Source organism: Thalassophryne amazonica, chromosome 20, assembly GCF_902500255.1.
Source record: "Thalassophryne amazonica chromosome 20, fThaAma1.1, whole genome shotgun sequence".
NCBI classification, from domain to species: Eukaryota; Metazoa; Chordata; class Actinopteri; order Batrachoidiformes; family Batrachoididae; genus Thalassophryne; species Thalassophryne amazonica.
Window position 1 is genome coordinate 56,177,977 of NC_047122.1, and position 21,295 is coordinate 56,199,271.

At 41.0% G+C, this 21,295-nt stretch overlaps 1 protein-coding gene across 1 annotated transcript in view; it reads left to right on the forward strand.

Moving 5' to 3' along the window:
- adgrb2 (adhesion G protein-coupled receptor B2) overlaps nucleotides 1-21,295 on the forward strand; it is a 695,462-nt gene that overhangs the window by 506,180 nt on the left and 167,987 nt on the right. The window contains 3 exon segments of the mRNA XM_034161569.1: nucleotides 11,955-12,058; nucleotides 14,262-14,364; nucleotides 15,066-15,216. Coding sequence (XP_034017460.1) covers nucleotides 11,955-12,058; nucleotides 14,262-14,364; nucleotides 15,066-15,216 — 358 coding nt within the window.

Here is a 21,295-nt window from a genome sequence, read left to right on the forward strand (position 1 = left end):
CTTCTCACGGTGCGAGACGTCGCTCAGCGCTCTCAGCCGCCGTCGTCAGCCTGTTCAAGCTGAAAACCTCCACATTTCAGGCTCTATTGATCCAGGACTTCGTGAGAGAACAGAGAAGTTTCAGAAGAAGTCGGTTTCAGCATTTTATCCGGATATTCCACTGTTAAAGGAGATTTTTTTAATGAAAGACGTGCGGACGGGTCCGCGCGTCGGGACGCAGCCGCCGCAACGCTCCGCCACAGGAAAAACACCTCTGTTGGAAGCCTTAAGGACAAGTTGGAACATGTCCTGCTGTTAAACAATTTCTCATATACTCACTCCACTGAAAGCCATCAAAAGCCGCCTGGATTTTACAAATGGTTATTAACACGGATGTGTTTTTCCTGTGCCGCCGCACCGCATCGGCTGCGTCCCGACGCGCGGACCCGTCCGCACGTCTTTCATTAAAAAAATCTCCTTTAACAGCTTAATTTTTCGAACCGTGTCCACTTCGATGTGTCTCACAGGTTTAGAAAAAATTTTGATCAAACAACGCGCCAGTCTCTCAGCAACTTCTCAGACAAAGGAATTCCGACGAGGGGCTGGACGACTCCTCCCACAAGGAGTGCTCACAGGCGAATGACGTCACCGACAGGCGTGGAAAAACTCACGCATGCGCACGAGGGTTCAAGCATGTCTGACGTAAAAACATATGAATGAAATCCATATAGTTTTTGAAAAAAATAAAAAGGACCTATACTTTATTGACAGCCCTCGTATTCAGTATACTGTGTTGACTGGTCTTAATGTGTTGTCCATATTTGGCACGGAATTTGGAGTTTGGTAAACCACAATCAAAATTTTATTAGGTTTTTAGTGGTTTTTAAAGAGGATAGGTCTTAATCACAGCAATGCCATGCTACAGTATGAATCTGGGTGGCACTACGGCACAGTCATATTGTTCTTGTCTCACTACAAGATCCTGGGGTCAAAGCCCTCCTGTCCCACACTGTGGTTGTACATCTGAAGTTGTCAGCATAAAACTTGTGCAAGTTTGACATGCAGGATGTTCTGCAGTACTCCTGAGCAAAAATGGGAGCAGCCAAAATAATCACGTGGTCACAAGTGACATTAATAGAAAGATGTTGTTGTCTAGCAGGATGAACAACACTCATCTCATTGTTCTCAGAGTTCACAATTAGAAGCTTTCCAGTTCAGACACGCCTCCACTTTTGCAATCTGAGAGATATTACTTTCATAAAAAGTCATCCTCCACATCAGCAGGTCATCTGCATAATGACAAAATCTGACCAAGAGGTTGTCCATAATGAGAGAACACCAGAGAAACCCATGACTCCTCTCACTACAAACATGTAGGCTGACAGTGAGAGGAAGGAGAGTAGTGTAAGGTGCATGTTAGTGGGATTTGAGAAGTGTCAGTGAGAGAAGATAAGTAGGTTAAACTCCCTGAGCTGAAAATAGCTATCTTCTCCATCACACAGTAGCCAAGCTGCCCAGGGGAGCCTGGCCATATAGAGTGGAGTCTTGCACATTTTCTAATTAGTAGTGTTTCACTCGCTTTTTCTTGCTTTCTCTTCTCATGCATACGAGGTCTGTTAGAAAAGTATCCGACCTTATTATTTTTTTCAAAAACCATATGAATTTGAATCACGTGTGATTACATCAGACATGCTTGAACCCTCGTGGGCATACGAGAGTTTTTTCATGCCTGTCGGTTACGTCATTCGCCTGTGGGCAGTCTTTGAGTGAGGAGTGGCCCACCCTCTCGTCGATTTTTCATTGTTTAGGAATGGCTCAGAGACTCCTGCTTTGTTTGATCAAAATTTTTAAAAACTGTAAGGCACAACTGATTGGACACCATTCGATAAATTCAGCTGGTTTTCGGTAAAAATTTTAACGGCTGATGAGAGATTTTGGTCTGGTAGTGTCACTTTAAGGACGGCCCACGGCACCTGACGGCGATCTGCGCTTCGAGGCGGCAGCGTCTTGCCATTTTAAGTTAAAAACTTCCACATTTCAGGCTCTGTTGACCCAGTAAGTCGTCAGAGAACAGAGAACTTTCAGAAGAAGTTGGCATGAGGAGTTTATTTGGACATTCCATTGTTAACATGTCGGGCCGGACCCGACCGCGGGGGGTCGCGACAGGAAAAACACCTCCGTTGCAAAACTTAACGGGCAAGTTGGAACATGCCCAAGCTGTTAAACAATTTCTCAGTTACTCACTTGTTGAAAGCCATCAAAAGCCACCTGAATTTTACAAATGGTTTTCAACACGGAGGTGTTTTTCCTGTCGCGGCGCACACAGATTCGCCGAGTCGTCACAGAAAGGACTCGGCGAATTTGCGCGCACGTCTTTCATTAAAAATGTCCTTAAACAGTGGAATGTCCGCATAAAGTCCTCATGCTGGCCTCTTCTGAATCTTCTCTGTTCTCTCACGATGTCCTGGGTGAATTAAGCCTTAAATTAGGATGTTTTCAGGTCGAAACAGGCCGACGACGGCGCCTGGAAGTGCTGCGTGACGTCCCGCTCCGTGGGAAGTCCTTACAGTGACAGAAACACCCCATAATCTCTCATCAGCCATTAAACGTTTCACCAAAAACCAGCTAAATTTCTCGAATAGTGTCGGATATTCCTCACAGGTCCAGAAAAAATTTTGATAAAGCAACGCGCGCCGTCTTGAGCAGCGTGTGAAACAAAGGAATTCAGCCGAGAGGGCTGGACCACATCTCACTCAAGGCCTGCCCACAGGGAAATGACGTCACCGACGCGTGAAAAAACTCACGCATGCGCACGAGGGTTCAAGCATGATTGGTGTAATCACACGTCATTCAAATCCATATAGTTAAAAAAAAAATGTGTCGGTTTCTTATCTAATAGACCTCGTACATGTGTGTACATGCAACCTTGAATGTCTTCAGAGTCCAATGTATTATCGCAGTTATGTCTATTTAGGATTGCGCCGGTTTATAGTGGTGGCATTGATGTATTGCTCGTTATGTATGCTTATGTTGCACTTCCCTTTCTACAGCATTGCTATACATTGCAAAACTAGAGCACAAACCTCCGCCAACACTAATTCCACAAAATTTTACCTTGGAAAAAAAATTTCAAGGTCAAAGACCTGTTTGAAGTTCCTTTCAATAAGCAAAATTAGATGTGATCAAATGTCAGGAATATGTACGAGGTCTGTTAGAAAAGTATCCGACCTTTTTATTTTTTGCAAAAACCATATGGATTTGAATCACGGGTGATTGCATCAGCCAAGCTTGAACCTTCGTGCGCATGCGTGAGTTTTTTCATGCCTGTCGGTTGCGTCATTCACCTGTGGGCAGGTGTGAGCAGTGGTCCACCCCTCTCGTCAGATTTTTATTGTGAATAAAATGTCTGAACGATTTGGAGCTTTGCATCAAATTTTTCCAGAAACTTTGGAACTGGATGACATTTTTCTTCCATTGCAATTGAATAGTAGTCAATGCCAGATCAGGCAATGTAATAAAAATTAAAACTAAGAATAACACCAACCAGGGGTTGGTTGCATCTGGAAGAGATCAGCAGGTTGGAGGAGGATGTGCTCAAATAATTCACATAAAAGAGCTATGGTGGATGTGTGTAGATCCATGTCCTCGCCAGAAAACCTCTCACTCCTGAGTCCAGCATGGCATTTTTTTCTTTTTATATTTGGTGAATTTTGCCTTGTACACCACCTCACAATGGAGATAAAATGAAACTACCAATACCTGCTTGCATTGTAGTGGTTTAGCAAAAATACTGCATTAACAAACTATACAAACTATTATTATTATTATTATTATTATTATTATTATTATTATTATTATTATACAGTATATTATTATAGTATATAGTATAGTATATAATAGTATATTATTATACTATTATACAAACTATTTATACATGCTGTCCCATGATTTTCAGTGTCCCTACATGGTAAGTCACTTTTGCTACTCCCTTGTTTTTCACACTGGGTCACCACAGTGGATCCAAGAAGGATGGGCATGTTTGTTTGGCACAATTTTTACACCGGGTATCCTTCCTAATGTAACTCTACATTACATATAAGGATTATTTTTCATATAACTCATTACTTTTACAGCCAGGTTTCTCTGGCCAAATCAGGGGATGGATACATAAACATCTCAAAGTCAGTGAATATTTCTTGGATTTTAGTGACAGGTCCCAAAAACTGTCAGTGAGGGAAGCCACCAAGACACCCTTGACAACTTTGACATATCCTTCTGTGGATATGATAAAATGAACTGCGAATTGGCATTTTTATTCATTTTTTATCTATTACATCAATAATATAGGAAAAGATTTTCCCCAAAAACAAGATGTTAAACTTTACCTTATTAATTTGCCAGTAATTTTGTCACATTTATCTGGCAAAATGGGGAGTGTGTGTGTGTGTGTGGGGGGGGGGGGAGGAAAAGGAACACAGTTGTGAGTGTGCACTTGGCATTTCTTATCCATCTTGCATGTTTGATCTGTTGGACCTTAAAAAAAAAAAGAGTGCAGGTCTATATATCCTTTGACCTTCCTCTCTATATATTATATCAAACACAGTGAGTCACTCACTCTCCCCCTGAGCCTTTCTTTTCCTGAAGAAGATGCTTGTCATGTCCCCTATCTCTTTCTTGCAGGTCTCTGGCTTCTTTTGAGGTACTTTTGATTAGGTTTCATCTCCATTCTCCTCCCGGTGTGATGCTGTGTGCGCTGTATTGGTATTCCATCCTCTCCCGCTTTCCTCCAGAGAGATTGGCTTTCTTTGATGGCCCAGCGAACCCACTAAAAGCAAAGCTTTCACTCTCTTTCTTGCACTTTCTTCCTCTCTCCTCATTTCTTAACTCCCCCCACACACACACCTTGCCTTTCTCTTAATTTTCCTTAACTCATCCCACACAAAGACTCGCTTGCTCTCCGACACACTTGTTTTCTCTTTATTCAACTCCATCAGTCTGTCTTTCAGCCAGTCTTTAGCAGATGCAGATATTCCCACATATAAAACACTTGCGGCTGCGTGTCTTATCTCGAAGCACATGTCTTTGTGTGCATGGCACAAGGTGTTTTTTGTTTGTTTTTTTTCTACTGGGTGCAACACAGACTGTCATGCACAAAGTGATAAATTTTTGTCATGAAAACGAAGGCTGACAACTTTGGGGGTAAACTGAATTGCACTCATTTGGGACATGATGGTATATACTCTCCATATACCTTCATTTGCCACATTCTCATCCTATCAAAGACATGTCTCCCAAGGGAGAGAGAAAGCAGAGGTGTGCTATGACCAATGTTGTTTAATTATGTGCTCATGTTCGTGTTTTTAACATTACATAATTGAACTTATACAAAGGCAATCCTAATGATAAATTTCACAATATGTACCTTTTTTAGTAGTTTGCTCAATGGCTAATCCGTGCGTCTTCTTCACATAAATTCTAGCAACGTTAGTTTCAGATAAAGTTAAATCAGAATGCTTGTTTGCTGATGACTGATGGAGCACCCGCATCATGCAAGTTCATGATGGGAGTGCTAAATTTTATAACCGTCTTGGGTCCGAGGGCATTTTTTGGACAGTTCACTCGCCTGGCATAAATGTTTTATTATTGCTATTAATAGCTCTCCCTGCATCCCACAACCAAGTTTTATGTCTCTTTTTTCCAGAACAACCTGTGCTTTCAGAATATATATGTTTTTGTTGTGTTTTATGAGTGTAATAAAGGTGTACAATAAAAATAGGCAAGGAAAAATAAAGCAAAAAATAATTTAGTGGAGCAATCCTGATTAGTTACACATGCTTTCAGCACGTGAGATTGTCATCAGAGGCCTCCCCGTCTGCTCACTAAGCATAATGGCGCAGGGCGCACTGAGTATGTACTAATAGTATGTACCCATTGAAGCACCCAGGGGGCTATTCAAACGGGCCAACTAGTAACATATCACTCCTGAAAATGATCTTTGGCTTTTCACGTGAGGTAAATCTGCCCTACGATTGGATTTTGGAAAACCATGTGACAGTGAACCAATTCCGATTGGACACTCACATTGTGCACGTCATCACACAGCTTCTATGAGGAGTACAACGATGGCCGATGGCTGGCTCGAAAGTCTGTGGAGTTAACTTTTCTGCAAAAAAAGTAAGTTTCTATCTCATATCATTAAAAAGTTATTCATAGTTTAGTAAAGCTTGGTCTTAGCCGTCGTATACGATGGCGTCGGCTCCAGATTAATACAGCATGTAAATTTAGTTTATCATAGGGTGCAAGTTGCAAGGAGAGTTGGATTTATCCTCTCAAAAGTCATGAGCATGTTTTGGGCACAGTATGAAATAAATCAACCAGAATAGGGTCATCTGTCATCCTCTTTATGAGATGGAGTGCATCAGGATTACTCTATGCTCAAAAATGAGCTCAAGTTCAAGGTTTTCTGGCTAGTTTAGATATCTACAGATAAAGGGATTCCCAAGCTCCCTGAGGTGAAGCAGGTGATGTTTTGGTAGTTTGTTTTCTTTGAGTGATTGCTTTTATTTTGTTTGATGGTTGTTTTTACTTCAGGATTGTTATGGAAGACAACAGTGGAAGATGGTCATCCTTACTGCGTGATTGGATTTTCCAGGTGCCCACCTACATGACCCGCCTCAGGTTTGGGACCTGGGTGTCGAAGCTGAGTGATGAATCTAGGTGTCTGGGTTAGCGATTGTCCTTGACCAAGCCTAAAGCCCAGGTTACACATAGATGGTTTTGTTGGCGGGTAGTATGTAGACCGAAGTTCGCGGTAGTTCCGGCTGTTTTCACGGTGGAAAGGGGTGGAGCATTTCACCGGCATTTTGAGCGCCATACTAGCCGCAAATACGCGGATAAAACGGCGCTAAATCCGCCGAATAAAGCGGCGTTTTGACGCCGTAGCATCCGGCACACGTCAGGCAACGGGGGTTAATACCCAGTTCTATCCTTTACAATCGCAGGTTAAGATGCGCGTGAGAATGGCGGTGTTCTGCTGCCGCCGATAATGCCCTGTGTACCGCTGGATTTATCCAGGCAAATCCTGCGTTACTCCAGGAACTTTTGCATATGGGCACCGCCCCCAGAGTATAATAGGCTGAAGCAGCTGTCACTGCAGGGGGAGGGAGCTCATCCTCAGCCTTTTCTTTTCCTCTCCTTTTCCCCTCCTCAACGTGTTGCTCGTCTCCACCACAGGCTTCTCCTCTGCTTCTGAACCAGACCTCTTGGTAAGTCCTTGCCGCTGCCAATTTTCTTTTAGGAGGTATACTGGAGCTTCTCTGCAAAAATATCTGGAGCTGGCCGTGAGTGAGAGGCCTGCATGCAGCGCGCTAGTGTTTTTATACTGACCGCCGCAGATGGGACATTTGGAATGCCATTAACCGGGAGGTGGCATTGAGAACCGCATACTGTCCACTAGCGCCCCTGTTTTGTCTGCCTCTGTCGCTGGTTAAAACGCCTTTGAGAATGCCGATGTGGGCTCTATCGCCGTTTTACTCGCTGTTGGTTAGGGATACAATGCCGGCCGACAATTACGGCGGTGTAAACTGCGGCACTACAGGAAGGGACAGGATGACATTGCGATTAAAAAGTATCAAACGCCGTTGTTCGCGTTGTCTCCGTCATCACGCAAATTCTCCGGGAGCGCTCCTGGAATTATTCGACATGTTGAATAATTTTTCCGACGATTCCCGGTAAAGCCAGAACTAAGCCACGCCCCCTAGTGCCAGCGTTAACAACGGCATGTGATCCTTAAGACGGCCAAAAACTCTTCCGGGACGCTTCCGGGAGCTCTTACCGTCTATGTGTAAACGGGGCTTAAGATTCAGGCTTTTAGTGACTTTCTGGACTTTGACAAAGTACCTTTTTCATGCTTCAGTTTATTCTTTCTTCTGCCTTTACACAGATACTGCATGTGCTGTAAAAACTGGAGGCAGAAACATTTAGTTTTGTAGTGAAAAGTAGCATTTGTCACTGATGCATTATAGGTCATACTCTGTTCAATGCTTGCACAGACTGGGTGTTGGTTAAGGTTGTGGAAAACAGTGACTTTCTTTCTTTTGTTAGCAAAGAAATGTTTACTGACCTTAATTTTGCAGACAATGCTGTGAACCTTGAGGAAACAATGGATACTCTGATTGCAGCACTTGAGAAGCTGAGTGAGGAATTGAAATGTCTTGATTTGAGCTTGTCCTGGGTTAAGACCGATTCAGGCATTCAATAACTTATTGGACTCAGCCATCAGAAGTGTATCTGTATGTGGTGAAAAAGTTGAACTTGTGGAGACATTAACTTATCATAGCAGTGACATTGTGTCTGGGTGTTCACCCTGTAAGATCAAGAGGTGCCAACGAAGAGCGTATGGCATCATGAGGTTGCTGGATAGAGGTGTTTTGCAATGTTTTCTAATGCTCCCTGTCTTGCTGTATGGATGTACAGCTCAGACTTGGATGCTAGCCAATGACTGAATGTTATTTCATGTGTTTAGTACTACATATCTTTGGAGGATTCTTCTTGTACTGCTGGAAAGACTTTGGACTCAAATGGGTGTTTAGAGAGAGCAAAATGAGGAGTATTACTTGCATTATGAGGGAGCATCAGCTTCATTGTTTTGACCATGTAGGGTGTTTCCTTGTGCACGATCCAGCATGCAGGTGTCTGAGCATTGAGGACCCCAGCAGCTGGCTAAGCCCAAACAGATGCCCATGTTTCACCTGGCTATGGTAAATAGATGGCTATTTTACAGATATGGACCAGTTTTCTGCCTGGGTGGTTACCCAATGTCCTGGATGGCAAAGTTCTGTGATGGCGTGGATGTGGCAAGGCACAGCTCCACCGCATGCTCCCAGACTTGATTTGGCTTGATTGTTATGGATACAAGCAGGTTGTACATATGGTTTGAATTTCCTCATGCAAGACAGATATTATTTTATGCCACATAGATACCAGAACAATTCTGCACTTAATTGTATATCAGGTTTTTCCTTGTCTATGGTGTAACCACTTACTGCTTCAACACAACACCAATGCACCATCATGGTGCCTGACCACATCTAGTGTAAACCAACACGCTCATGGGCGAACAGATGACCACTCATGTTCTTGTCATTTAAAGGACATGGTTTCTGAGTCTGAAATCCTCCACATCTCTGTAATGTGGAAATAAAACTTGCGTGTCGATGTGGCCACTTTTTTAAGGTTGTGTACCAGATACCATGACCCAGGCACATGGAGTGATCAACCATGTATAATTACAATTTAACAAAAACACCATACCTGCTTCCTAACCCTAAAACTTCACCTCTATCCTGCTGCAATCTCACATTGACCAAATCACCCTTGTCTTTGGCAAACTGGCCTGTTCAGTTGGGAAAAAAAAAGAAAATAAAAGGAAAAAAAACCAACAACAACAACAAAAAAAAAAACAATTTGACTTCTTGAACTTTAAAACTGTTTGGGCAATAACACTTATTTTCAGAAGTTTGGGATTTGCAGCAAACTTTACACAATTGTACTAAATATGTCAGAATGGAATATCCATAAAGGTCAAATCAGAATATGATGCTGGAGGTTTTGTTCAGTAAAAATAACATTAAAATGTGTGCAGTTTCATTATTACACAGCTGCATCAATCAGTAAGCTGTTAGGAAAGTCAGAATTATTGCAGTAAGCACAGTGTGAAGCATGTACATTCCAAACTACTCAGGTTTGCCGCTGTTAATTTTTTTATGATATTAGTATTTTTGCAGTTAATCTCCTCTTACTGTTGTGTGTTTGTCAGTGGCGGTTCTACACTGAATTACTCCCTGGGCGAGACCCTGTCCGAGCACCTCCCCCTTGCTGCTCCCACAACTTTTTTTGTTTGTTTTTTGCACAAACAGCCATTTTTTTACATTATTTAATTCTTTTTTAGATATATTTTACAAGTGCCCCTGAATTTGTAATTGAAATTGACATCAAAAGACCACAGGCTACAATACAACTCTTATACAAAATATCCATAAAATGCAAATCTGAATAAAGATGCCCTTACATGCTAAATGTCTGTCATTAATCTGTCTTTCAGGTAGGAACAATTAGCTCTTTTATTAAGGTGCATATTTGTCTTAATATTTAGCTTGATGTTTGTAAATATTAGGCTAATGTGTAAATATTTGACATGAATTAATCTGCAATAGCTTTAGGTTTGACAGAAATTTGATCATGTAGTATTTGTCTTTTTTTCTCCCTAATTTTTTGGTCTTCATTTGTGGGTCAAAAGAAAATCAAAACTGAAATGTTCCCATGCCAATGAAATCAAATATGATTTTTTTTCTCCATCAAATAAACCAGTTAATTATGAAGATATGCCTCAGTTTAAATTTTATTATCATTAATTTATTTTGTCAGTGTACATAACAACAAAAAGAGTTGCCAGCTGCTGGAAAATTATTGTAAAAATTAGATAATGCACACTCTTGCAGTCACATAAAAAAGTCAGATTCAAGTCACTTCAGCTAGTAATGTGAATGGAGCTCCTGTCCTCTCTGGGGAGATTCCAACCCCTTGTTCCACCCTGTGAGCCTGCTTTCAAATGCCTTTTATTTCATAAACTAGCTGCCTGCATTGTTTGCTGAAGTTCTGGTTCTGCTCTGCTGCATCCTAATGGACTTCATTCTGCCAGAGCGAAGGATGATCACCACTTTGTGAACAACTGTGTGAAAAAACAGTCCAACAGTTTAAGAACAATGTTTCTCAATGTTCAATTCCAAGGAATTTAGGGATTCCATCATCTACAGTCCATAATATAATCAGAAAATTCTGTGAATCTGGAGAACTTTCTACACATAAGCTCAAGGCCAAAAAAGCAACATTGTGAATGCCCGTGACCTTCGATCCCTCAGGCGGCACTGAAGGAAAGGTGATAACACAGTGGTAAACATACAACTGTCCCAGCTTTTTTAAAATGTGTTGCAGGCAGAGGTGAGACGAAGTCACCATCAAGTCACTCTCAAGTCATGAATCAGTAAGTCCCAAGTCAAGTCTCAAGTCATAATTAAAACCAATTGTTTGCAAGCTGACTTGAGACTTGACTTGGGACTTGCAGATTGATGAGTTGAGAATGACTTGGCAGTGACTTTGTCCCACCTCTGGTTGCAGACATCCATTTCAAAATGAGAAAATATTTACACAAAAACAATAAAGTTTCAGTTTGAATATTAAATAGCTTATCTTTGTGGTGTATTCAATTGAATATAGGTTGAAGAGGATTTGCAAATCATTGTATTCTGTTTTTATTAACATTTTACACAACGTCCCAACTTCATTGGAATTGGGGTTGTACTTCTGTTCATATGACTGTTCATTTCAGATTGGAAGAATGTTTCTGAGAAAATGTGACATGGATTTTCTTGTGTAGAATCTGTGTGATGTTGAGTTATTGAACTGATGTTCAGTTCACTTTATATATGTGGCACTAAATTACAACACAAGTCATGACAAACCCAATACACAAAGAGAAATTTATTGACCTTACCCATTGCATGGGCAGGCACATTTGCAACAGTGGCATAAAAAAAAAAAAAAAAAAAAAAAATCCCTTTATCAGGAAGAAACCTCAAGCACACCAGACTCATTGAGGTGGCCTTCTTTTCTGCTATGGTCATTCTAGTCATATGCTTATACACACACATACATTATTTTATTTATTTATTTCATATATATATATATATATATATATATATATATATATATATATATATATATATATATATATATAGTAACTTCAAACTCTCTACTGTGGAGTTACAATTGCACAACTCCATATTATTTTTATAGAAAAGCCAAACATTTGTCCCTGTAAATGCTAGATGCGATGTGAGTAGGGTGGCAGAACCATACCAGATAACCCACTTTTATTCATACATCTTCCTTTTCTTCTCACATGTCTTCGTCTTCAGGACATGGGACCTACAAGTATGCCCTCAGTGCCCCTCATGGTGGGGTGTGGAGTCTCCTGCACCGCCCTGCTCATCCTGCTCCTTATCTATGCTGCCTTCTGGAGGTGAGAACATTAAAATGCACATACATACCTTTACCATGATATGTGTTCTTCATCTGCACACACAGTATGCAGACATACATGCTTACTGTTTAGAGGCAACTGAACGGCTGTTCTCATTTATACTAGTACAAATAAGTCAGAGTTACATTTGTTATGCAATGTTTCTGTTAACTGTTCTACGGACCTTCATCTACAGAAAGGAGGTGGAGTAAGAGCTATGTAGTGGGTGAACAGGCTGCTTAATGCAGAGTGTGTGGCTATATCGCATGGTTTTTCTTGCAGAGCAAGCAACAGTTCAGAGTTGACTCCTGGCAAGTGTCATCGAAGTGTAAAAAAATGTATTTTCAGGTCTAAATTTTGCTCATAACAGACATTTGTACATGCATTGTCATGCAGTTATGGGACAATGAGGACGCTTGATCTGGAACCACCAACAGTTTAACTGTAAAATATACATGAAAACTGATTTGGCATAATATGAACCTGTCAGGAATGGGCTTGGTGAGTTTTGTTGTATTATTTTATCTGCTGTGTTATTCTTGCTTGGGTTTTGTGTTGTGTAAGGTCTAACCTTACCAACCCCCAGAGCAAGCACCCAGGTGACAGTGGTAAGGAAAAACTCCATCTGAGGAAGAAACCTCAAGCAGACCAGACTCAAAGTGCTGACCCTCTGCTTGGGCCATGCTACAGACAGAAACTGCAAAACAATTCACAAAACAGATGTTGCCGTTGCACAGGACAGGAGGGTTTCAAGAACAGACACCACACCCATCTCTAGATGGAGCTGCAAGAAAAAGGAAAAATAAGTGTGTCTTAATGGCTCCTTGTCCAGTTTAGCCTGTACCTTTGGGAGAGTCATAAAGATAGCATCTTGAGAGGTTAACCCATTTGCACTATATTTTTGGGGCACAAAGACTGTTAGTAGTAGGGAAGTCTACCAAGAAGAGCCTTATAGATAAAAATATGGTAATGACTAAGTTGACATGGAAATTTACCAGAAATTTTTCATCCCTTTGCAGCCCCAGATACTCAGAATCAGAAGAATCAGAAGAAGTTTATTGCCATTGCCAATGAACAGGATTCACAGACTAGGAATTTGCTTCGATATAATGGTGCAACATTAAACAGAGAGCAATATAAAATGCTAAGATAAAATATACAATATGTGCTAAAATAAGACAAAATCCCTAAGTAACTCCCTAAGTAACCATTCATTTCACGGGAAGTCATTCCAGTTGGAGGCTAAGAAGTGCCAGTGACACCTCGTTATTGCCTTTGGGCACTGGTTATCATACAATTCTCAAAAGACTTGGATGTTTGTGCTCTTGCAAAAATATCGGTATCATCAAACACCTCTGTCCACGGACTTCAAAACTCAGAAGAAAGAAAATGTATCACAACAATGGTTGGGTCTGCGATGTGCCTTTTTAACAAGTAGACAAAATTCCATGTTTACTTTCGAAGAAAATCCTTCTCTGTGCAAGTCCACCATCATGCTGTGGAATTGCTGATGCAACCAACAAAAGTTACCCCAGGCACAGTTTATCCTATCACAATGGAGTCCCACATCGCCTGCCATGTTGTCTGGGTGGCTTGATGGCTTTGCTTACTTGTCTTTTTTTAGTGTGCAGTCACTTAATTTTTGAGAACTGCCTATTTCCTACAGATTTGCCAGAGTACCATAATGTTAAATGGATGAATAGTCAACACATGAATAGCCATCCTCTATGTATCTCAAGAAAGGTGACTGTAAAAATTGTGATTTGCGTTCACAATAGTAGTTCTTGTGCTTGCTCAATTGATTGTGGAATTATGATGGCACAGTGCATAGATGACAATAATTTTGAATGATATAATGCAATACTTTTGTTAAACCCTCAAATTAAAGCTAAACGTCTCCATGAAAAGTAGATATTGATTGTTTCATATTCACACCATTGAGGATAGTGTACAGAGGAAAAATTACAAAAATTGTACGTGTCCGAATACTTATGGACCTGTCTGTATGTGCATATTTTCTTTCTGCAGGGTGCTAAAATGTCACCGAGTCCAAAAAAGGAATTAATGGTTAATGCTCAGCACAGGGAGTTGATTGTAGTTGCTGGTAACATGTGACAGATGACCGTATCACGTTAATGACTTTGCAGTGTCCAGAATGTGGCTGTTCACTCCATCATTCTGTCATTACTCCTTGTCTCTGCAGGTACATTCGCTCAGAGAGATCCATCATCTTGGTGAATTTTTGCCTCTCCATCCTGGCCTCCAATTTATTGATTTTGGTGGGGCAATCACAAACTCTTAGCAAGGTAATGCACACAAATATAGAAAAGAAAAAAATTGTATTTTCACATTCCAATGTAATAGCCACGATAAACCAAGACGGCACAGAATTCCAGCAATGTTGCTTTTGAGCATCTTATTTTGTAAACTGCCCTATAAAAGAAATTGTTCAAAAAAAAAAAAAAAAGAATAGTTTAGCTGTAGACAGTTCATACAGTGAATTTCTGCTTGTGGCAGGTTGATATATTTTGAAAATGCCACTCTGAAATGATGTGAGTAAGCCAGCGGCACTGTAGTCTAGCCAAGTCTCAGTTTTTTTCATCCTCTTGTCACAAAATGATTAAAATTTTTGTGACGGGATCTTTTTTTTTTAGCTCACAATTACTAACCCTACTCCTACCCCAACCCTAACCTTAACCATAACCACCCTGCTGCACTTTTAATTATGTGGAACCATTACGGAATTAATTAGAATGAATTTGTGTATATTCTGTGCTGCTGAATGACAATCCATGAGACTGGGTTGAAAAAGTCACAATAATTGTTCATTTATATAGTAATGCTGTAAATTTGAAAGGTTGTAACGGTTCTTATAATATCTGGAGGTATGGTTTCCACAAGCACACACAAGCTGTTTTCCATTTATTAGGTAGTGCAAATAAAAAATTGCTCTCTTTGATTGGCTGGGACTACCCTCACATTGTTTCATGTGTTCCGTTGTCTTCAGGGTCTCTGTACTGTGACTGCGGCCTTTCTTCATTTCTTCTTCTTGGCGTCGTTCTGTTGGGTGCTGACAGAGGCATGGCAGTCTTACCTGGCAGTCATTGGCAAAATGAGACCACGACTCATTCGCAAGCGTTTTCTGTGCCTCGGTTGGGGTGAGTATCCATAAATATATTCCAACAAAGCAAGCAAGTTGCTTCCAGTTGTTTCAGTCCAAGTGTCAATACTAGTTTCCACCTGACTCAGGTGTTTCAGTCACATTTTTGCTCTTAGCTATCAAGGTTGTGTTTTCAGTGCTTTGATTTATGTTAGTGGATTATGTAAAACAAAACTCCTGAACAAACCTTTCTTGAAACTTGGTAGATGGGAATGGGCCAACAATAAAAGCATTAAGTTTTGTAGCAAATCCAATTATAGTGACAAATGCAGTATTTGTTGTTGTTTTTTCTTATCTTACTGACAGAAAATGAAACTGAGATTTTTTTTTTTTCCACGTAAAGAGTGTGTGTATGTGCCTTTGAACCATGTTTCAAGAAAATTAGTTAAATAGTTTTTGCAATATCCTTCTAACAGACATGTTAAAAACATAACCTCACTGGCAATCATTATTTTTTTAAACGTAAGTATATTTAAGAACAGCTGAGATTTGGTTAATGAATTAATCAGTTTATTAATAATTTGGACAGTGGTTGAATGCAAAGAACTAGATAAAAATGCTATTTTATAGTAAGTCCCTTTGGCTGCTCCCTTGTTTGCACTTGGGGTCGCCACAGCAAATCCAAGGTGGATCTGCATGAATTGTTGAATTGGCACAGGTTTTATGCTGGATGCCCTTCCTGACGTAACTCCACATTACATGGAGAAATGTGGCAGGGGTGGGATTTGAACTCGGAACCTTCTGCACTGAAACCAAGCGCATTAACCACTTGGCCACCAATCTAAAATGTTATGCTGTAGTTTTGACACTTCTGATGGCATAATTATCTTTTTCATTTTTATAAAGCATATTCCTTGGTGTGTCCCTCAGTATTATCAACATTCTGGGCCAATCACTGAAAGGTCATGGTGATGGTCATCAAAAATATAGTCTAAAAAGATACATTCATGACGGTATTGATAGCCCTTAGAAATACAGAGATGTAGCTGAAGCTTATATTGATAAACTAATAATTTGTCATTATTTAGTATAAATTAAGTGTTATCAGTAAGACATCATGAGATTATGTCACTATTCTAAGAAAATAACCAACACACTCTCAAGGCAGTTTGTGATTGCATCACACAGATGTGATCTATTAGACTGTGTTACAATCAGAAAATGCAATAGATTTTAATGATGGTATCGCAATCAAATAGATTATGAACTGCCAAAACACTAGGCTGTTTTGCAGTCGTGGAGCATTGTGGTTAGTCTGCACCATCATGAAAATCTATTACATTTTGTGAGGGTATCATGATATAATACCATGAGACTGTGCTGAAAATAACATTTAATGGATTTCAAGTAGTAGGGTATGCTTTACCCCTACCAGTACCCTTCATTAATAATAAGTTCTAAGTAATCTTACAGTTTTAAGACAAATCTAGTCTTAACAGAGCAGGTAGTGTAAGCGGAGTTGTGCAAACAACATCTAGACCTTCAGTTTGATTACTAGTGACATTACCTAGCTACCTATGTCCTTGGACAAGACATTTCAGCTGCATTGTCTCAATCTACCCAGCTATAACTCTGTCCTAACCATGGCATCAACCCGGTGTCCCATCACAGGTAGTTATAGAGTCTAATACACTTCACACTATGGAATATGGCAACAAGAATTGGCACTAATGGTTCCATACCTATTTAGTACCTCAAGTTTATTCTTTTTAAGATTATTAATGTTATATTCAGCTATTCATCCTCTCTGTCCTACCGCCCTTTTAACCCCGTTTACACATAGACGTCTTTGTCGGTGGGTAGTACATAGACTGAAGTTTGCGGTAGTTCCGGCTGTTTTCGTGGTGGAAAGGGGTGGAGCATTTCGCCAGCATTTTGACCGCCGTACTATCCGTAAATAGGCGGATAAAACGCCGCTAAATCCACCAAATAAGGCGGTGTTTTGACGCCGTGGCATCCGGCACACGTCAGGCAACGGGGGTTAATACCCAGTTCTATCCTTTACAATCACAGGTTAAGATGCGCGTGAGAACGGCGGTGTTCTGCTGCCGCCGATAATGCCCTGTGTACCGCTGGTTAATACCCAGGTTTTTATCCAGGCAAATCGTGCGTTACTCCAGGATCATTTGCATATATGCACCACCCCCAGAGTATAATAGGCTGAAGCAGCAGGAATACATGCCTCTGTCACTGCAGGGGGAGGGAGATCATCCTCAGCCTTTTCTTCTCCTTCCTTTCCCACTCCTCACCGTGTTGCTCCGTCTCCACCACAGGCCTCCCCTCTGCTTCTGAACCAGACCTCTTGGTTTCCTTCCTCTTTAAGTCCTTGCCACTGCCAACTTTCTTTTAGGAGGCATACTGGAGCTTCTCTGCAAAAATATCTGGAGCTGGCCGCGAGTGAGAGGTCTGCATGCAGCGCACTAACGTTTTTTATACTGACCGCCGCCTATCGGCCGTTTGGAACACCGCTTTAACCGGGAGGTGGCGTTTAAAATGGCGTACTGTCCGCTAGCGCCACCGTTTTGTCTGCCTCTGTCGCCGGTTAAAATGCTGTTATGTACGCCGATGTGGGCTCTATCTCCATTTTATAGGCCGTTGATTAGGGATACAACGCCGGCCGCCGAATAATGGCGGTGTAAACTGTGGCACTACAGGAAGGGACAGGATGAAATGGCGATTAAAAAGTATCAAACGCCGTTGTTCGCGTTGACTCTGTCGTCACGCGAATTCTCCGGGAGCGCTCCCGGAATTATTCGACATGTTGAATAATTTTTTCGACGATTCCCGGTGAAGCAGGAACTAAGCCACGCCCCCTAGTGCCGGCGTTAACAGCGCCGTTTGATCCCTAAGACGGCCCGGAGGAGCCAAAAACTCTTCCGGGACGCTTCCGGGAGCTCTTACCGTCTATGTGTAAATGGAGTGTGGGGATGTCAGAGTTTATCAAAACTAATGATAACATCTGATAACAACAACTGACAAGATGCTTCCAGATAGCCTTTTAAATTACAGTTGCATCTGCTGGACACACACAACATTTGTGTTCATTTATCTCAGCATTGGTGCAAGTCTAAACTTTGAGATTGCTGATGCTTTTATCTGATGCAGAGGGACATTGTACAAATTGTTGCACAGTAGCATATCACACAGAAAGTGTGTTTGTGTGGCAAGTGCACTTGTCAAATTAGTTGAAATTCATGGGAGTCAAACAGAGCAGAGGGGATCAAACAGCTTATCACGATAACATCCATTTGGTAATTTTATGCAATTGAAACCCGTTGCTATGGAAACAGGATATTTGGGTGTACTGGAATCCATTGTAGATGTGTAGTAGACTGAATGTGCAATGCACAGTTCTGTGTTAGTTAAAGGCTTAATTGATGCTGTCTGTTCTAAAGTTGCTAGTGAGTGAACCATCCTGGCTTCCCACCATCGTATTTGTTAATGTACCTTTTTGCTATTTGCTTTTCATTTGCAGCCATAATCACAGCTTTGTTAATTGCATGAATATTTTAAAGCCAAGCTCATTACAAGTCCGGCATATTTCCTTTTTCTTTCCTTTTTTCCACCTGGCAGACGTTCTGTGATACTCAGTCTCACTGTCGTTCTCCTTCATTTACACGCATGCAGAGACACTCATGTAAATTACTTGATTTAACTAATTAATGCATGACTTATTGACCATCTTTCACTTTCCCCCACAAATTTATGAAGTGTTTTGCTCCACCTCACTTGCACAGTGGTCAGTACACTTTTTACTGCACAGTGAAGGTCATTGCTCACTGGCGAGGGTGTTAACATACAGTGGTGTGGCTATTGAGAGTGAAAGCAACAGGAACACCCTCAAATGCCAATGCACATGTGGCATTGTGATGACCTTTTATCAAAGTAGACGATTTATATATAAAGCTCAACATTATGTATCAAGGAGCCCATACAGAGTAGCCAGGTTTCAGTAATCATTCTACCATATGGATAAAGGCTTTGTTTTTTTAAACTGACAGGACTTACTTTCCATATCTCCCATCTTTTTCTTTTTTTTTTTTTTTTTTGCTTGTTTTTTCTCCATTAATATATCTTCTGAAGAAATGTCCTTTGGACATTTTGGTGGTGTTGACCTTGCATGATGTGAATATACTGTACTTTAAGTCATACAGCTCTATAGTGAGCTCCCGGGTAGCATCATAACCACACCATAATACTGCCCTAAAACAGCTGAGCCACAGGGTTCTCCATTCTATGCAGTCTGAATGCTGAGCCCAAGCCGAGACAAATGCATAAGATTGTGTCAACAAGTTTTGCAAAGTCAAATATGCAGATCACAAATAGTTTCCATACTGGTTTGGTTGTGGCCTGGTTAACTACAACCATCACCAGTGCTTGTGTCTAACAGGATGCCAGTGGACACTGGCGTATAAAGATGAGGTGTGTCACATTGCCAGAGGTAATGGGAGAGGAGAAATGTTAGAAGTGTGGAAGTGAGAGTCTGGACTTTGAATATTGGTTGTATGAGTGGTAAAGGGGGCTAGTTTACTCATATGATGGAGAGGAGCGATGTAGACTTTACTGCATGTTCAATCAATCAATCAATTTTTTTATATAGCGCCAAATCACAACAAACAGTTGCCCCAAGGCGCTTTATATTGTAAGGCAAGGCCATACAATAATTATGTAAAACCCCAACGGTCAAAACGACCCCCTGTGAGCAAGCACTTGGCTACAGTGGGAAGGAAAAACTCCCTTTTAACAGGAAGAAACCTCCAGCAGAACCAGGCTCAGGGAGGGGCAGTCTTCTGCTGGGACTGGTTGGGGCTGAGGGAGAGAACCAAGAAAAAGACATGCTGTGGAGGGGAGCAGAGATCGATCACTAATGATTAAATGCAGAGTGGTGCATACAGAGCAAAAAGAGAAAGAAACAGTGCATCATGGGAACCCCCCAGCAGTCTACGTCTATAGCAGCATAACTAAGGGATGGTTCAGGGTCACCTGATCCAGCCCTAACTATAAGCTTTAGCAAAAAGGAAAGTTTTAAGCCTAATCTTAAAAGTAGAGAGGGTGTCTGTCTCCCTGATCTGAATTGGGAGCTGGTTCCACAGGAGAGGAGCCTGAAAGCTGAAGGCTCTGCCTCCCATTCTACTCTTACAAACCCTAGGAACTACAAGTAAGCCTGCAGTCTGAGAGCGAAGCGCTCTATTGGGGTGATATGGTACTACGAGGTCCCTAAGATAAGATGGGACCTGATTATTCAAAACCTTATAAGTAAGAAGAAGAATTTTAAATTCTATTCTAGAATTAACAGGAAGCCAATGAAGAGAGGCCAATATGGGTGAGATATGCTCTCTCCTTCTAGTCCCCGTCAGTACTCTAGCTGCAGCATTTTGAATTAACTGAAGGCTTTTTAGGGAACTTTTAGGACAACCTGATAATAATGAATTACAATAGTCCAGCCTAGAGGAAATAAATGCATGAATTAGTTTTTCAGCATCACTCTGAGACAAGACCTTTCTGATTTTAGAGATATTGCGTAAATGCAAAAAAGCAGTCCTACATATTTGTTTAATATGCGCTTTGAATGACATATCCTGATCAAAAATGACTCCAAGATTTCTCACAGTATTACTAGAGGTCAGGGTAATGCCATCCAGAGTAAGGATCTGGTTAGACACCATGTTTCTAAGATTTGTGGGGCCAAGTACAATAACTTCAGTTTTATCTGAGTTTAAAAGCAGGAAATTAGAGGTCATCCATGTCTTTATGTCTGTAAGACAATCCTGCAGTTTAGCTAATTGGTGTGTGTCCTCTGGCTTCATGGATAGATAAAGCTGGGTATCATCTGCGTAACAATGAAAATTTAAGCAATACCGTCTAATAATACTGCCTAAGGGAAGCATGTATAAAGTAAATAAAATTGGTCCTAGCACAGAACCTTGTGGAACTCCATAATTAACTTTAGTCTGTGAAGAAGATTCCCCATTTACATGAACAAATTGTAATCTATTAGACAAATACGATTCAAACCACCGCAGCGCAGTGCCTTTAATACCTATGGCATGCTCTAATCTCTGTAATAAAATTTTATG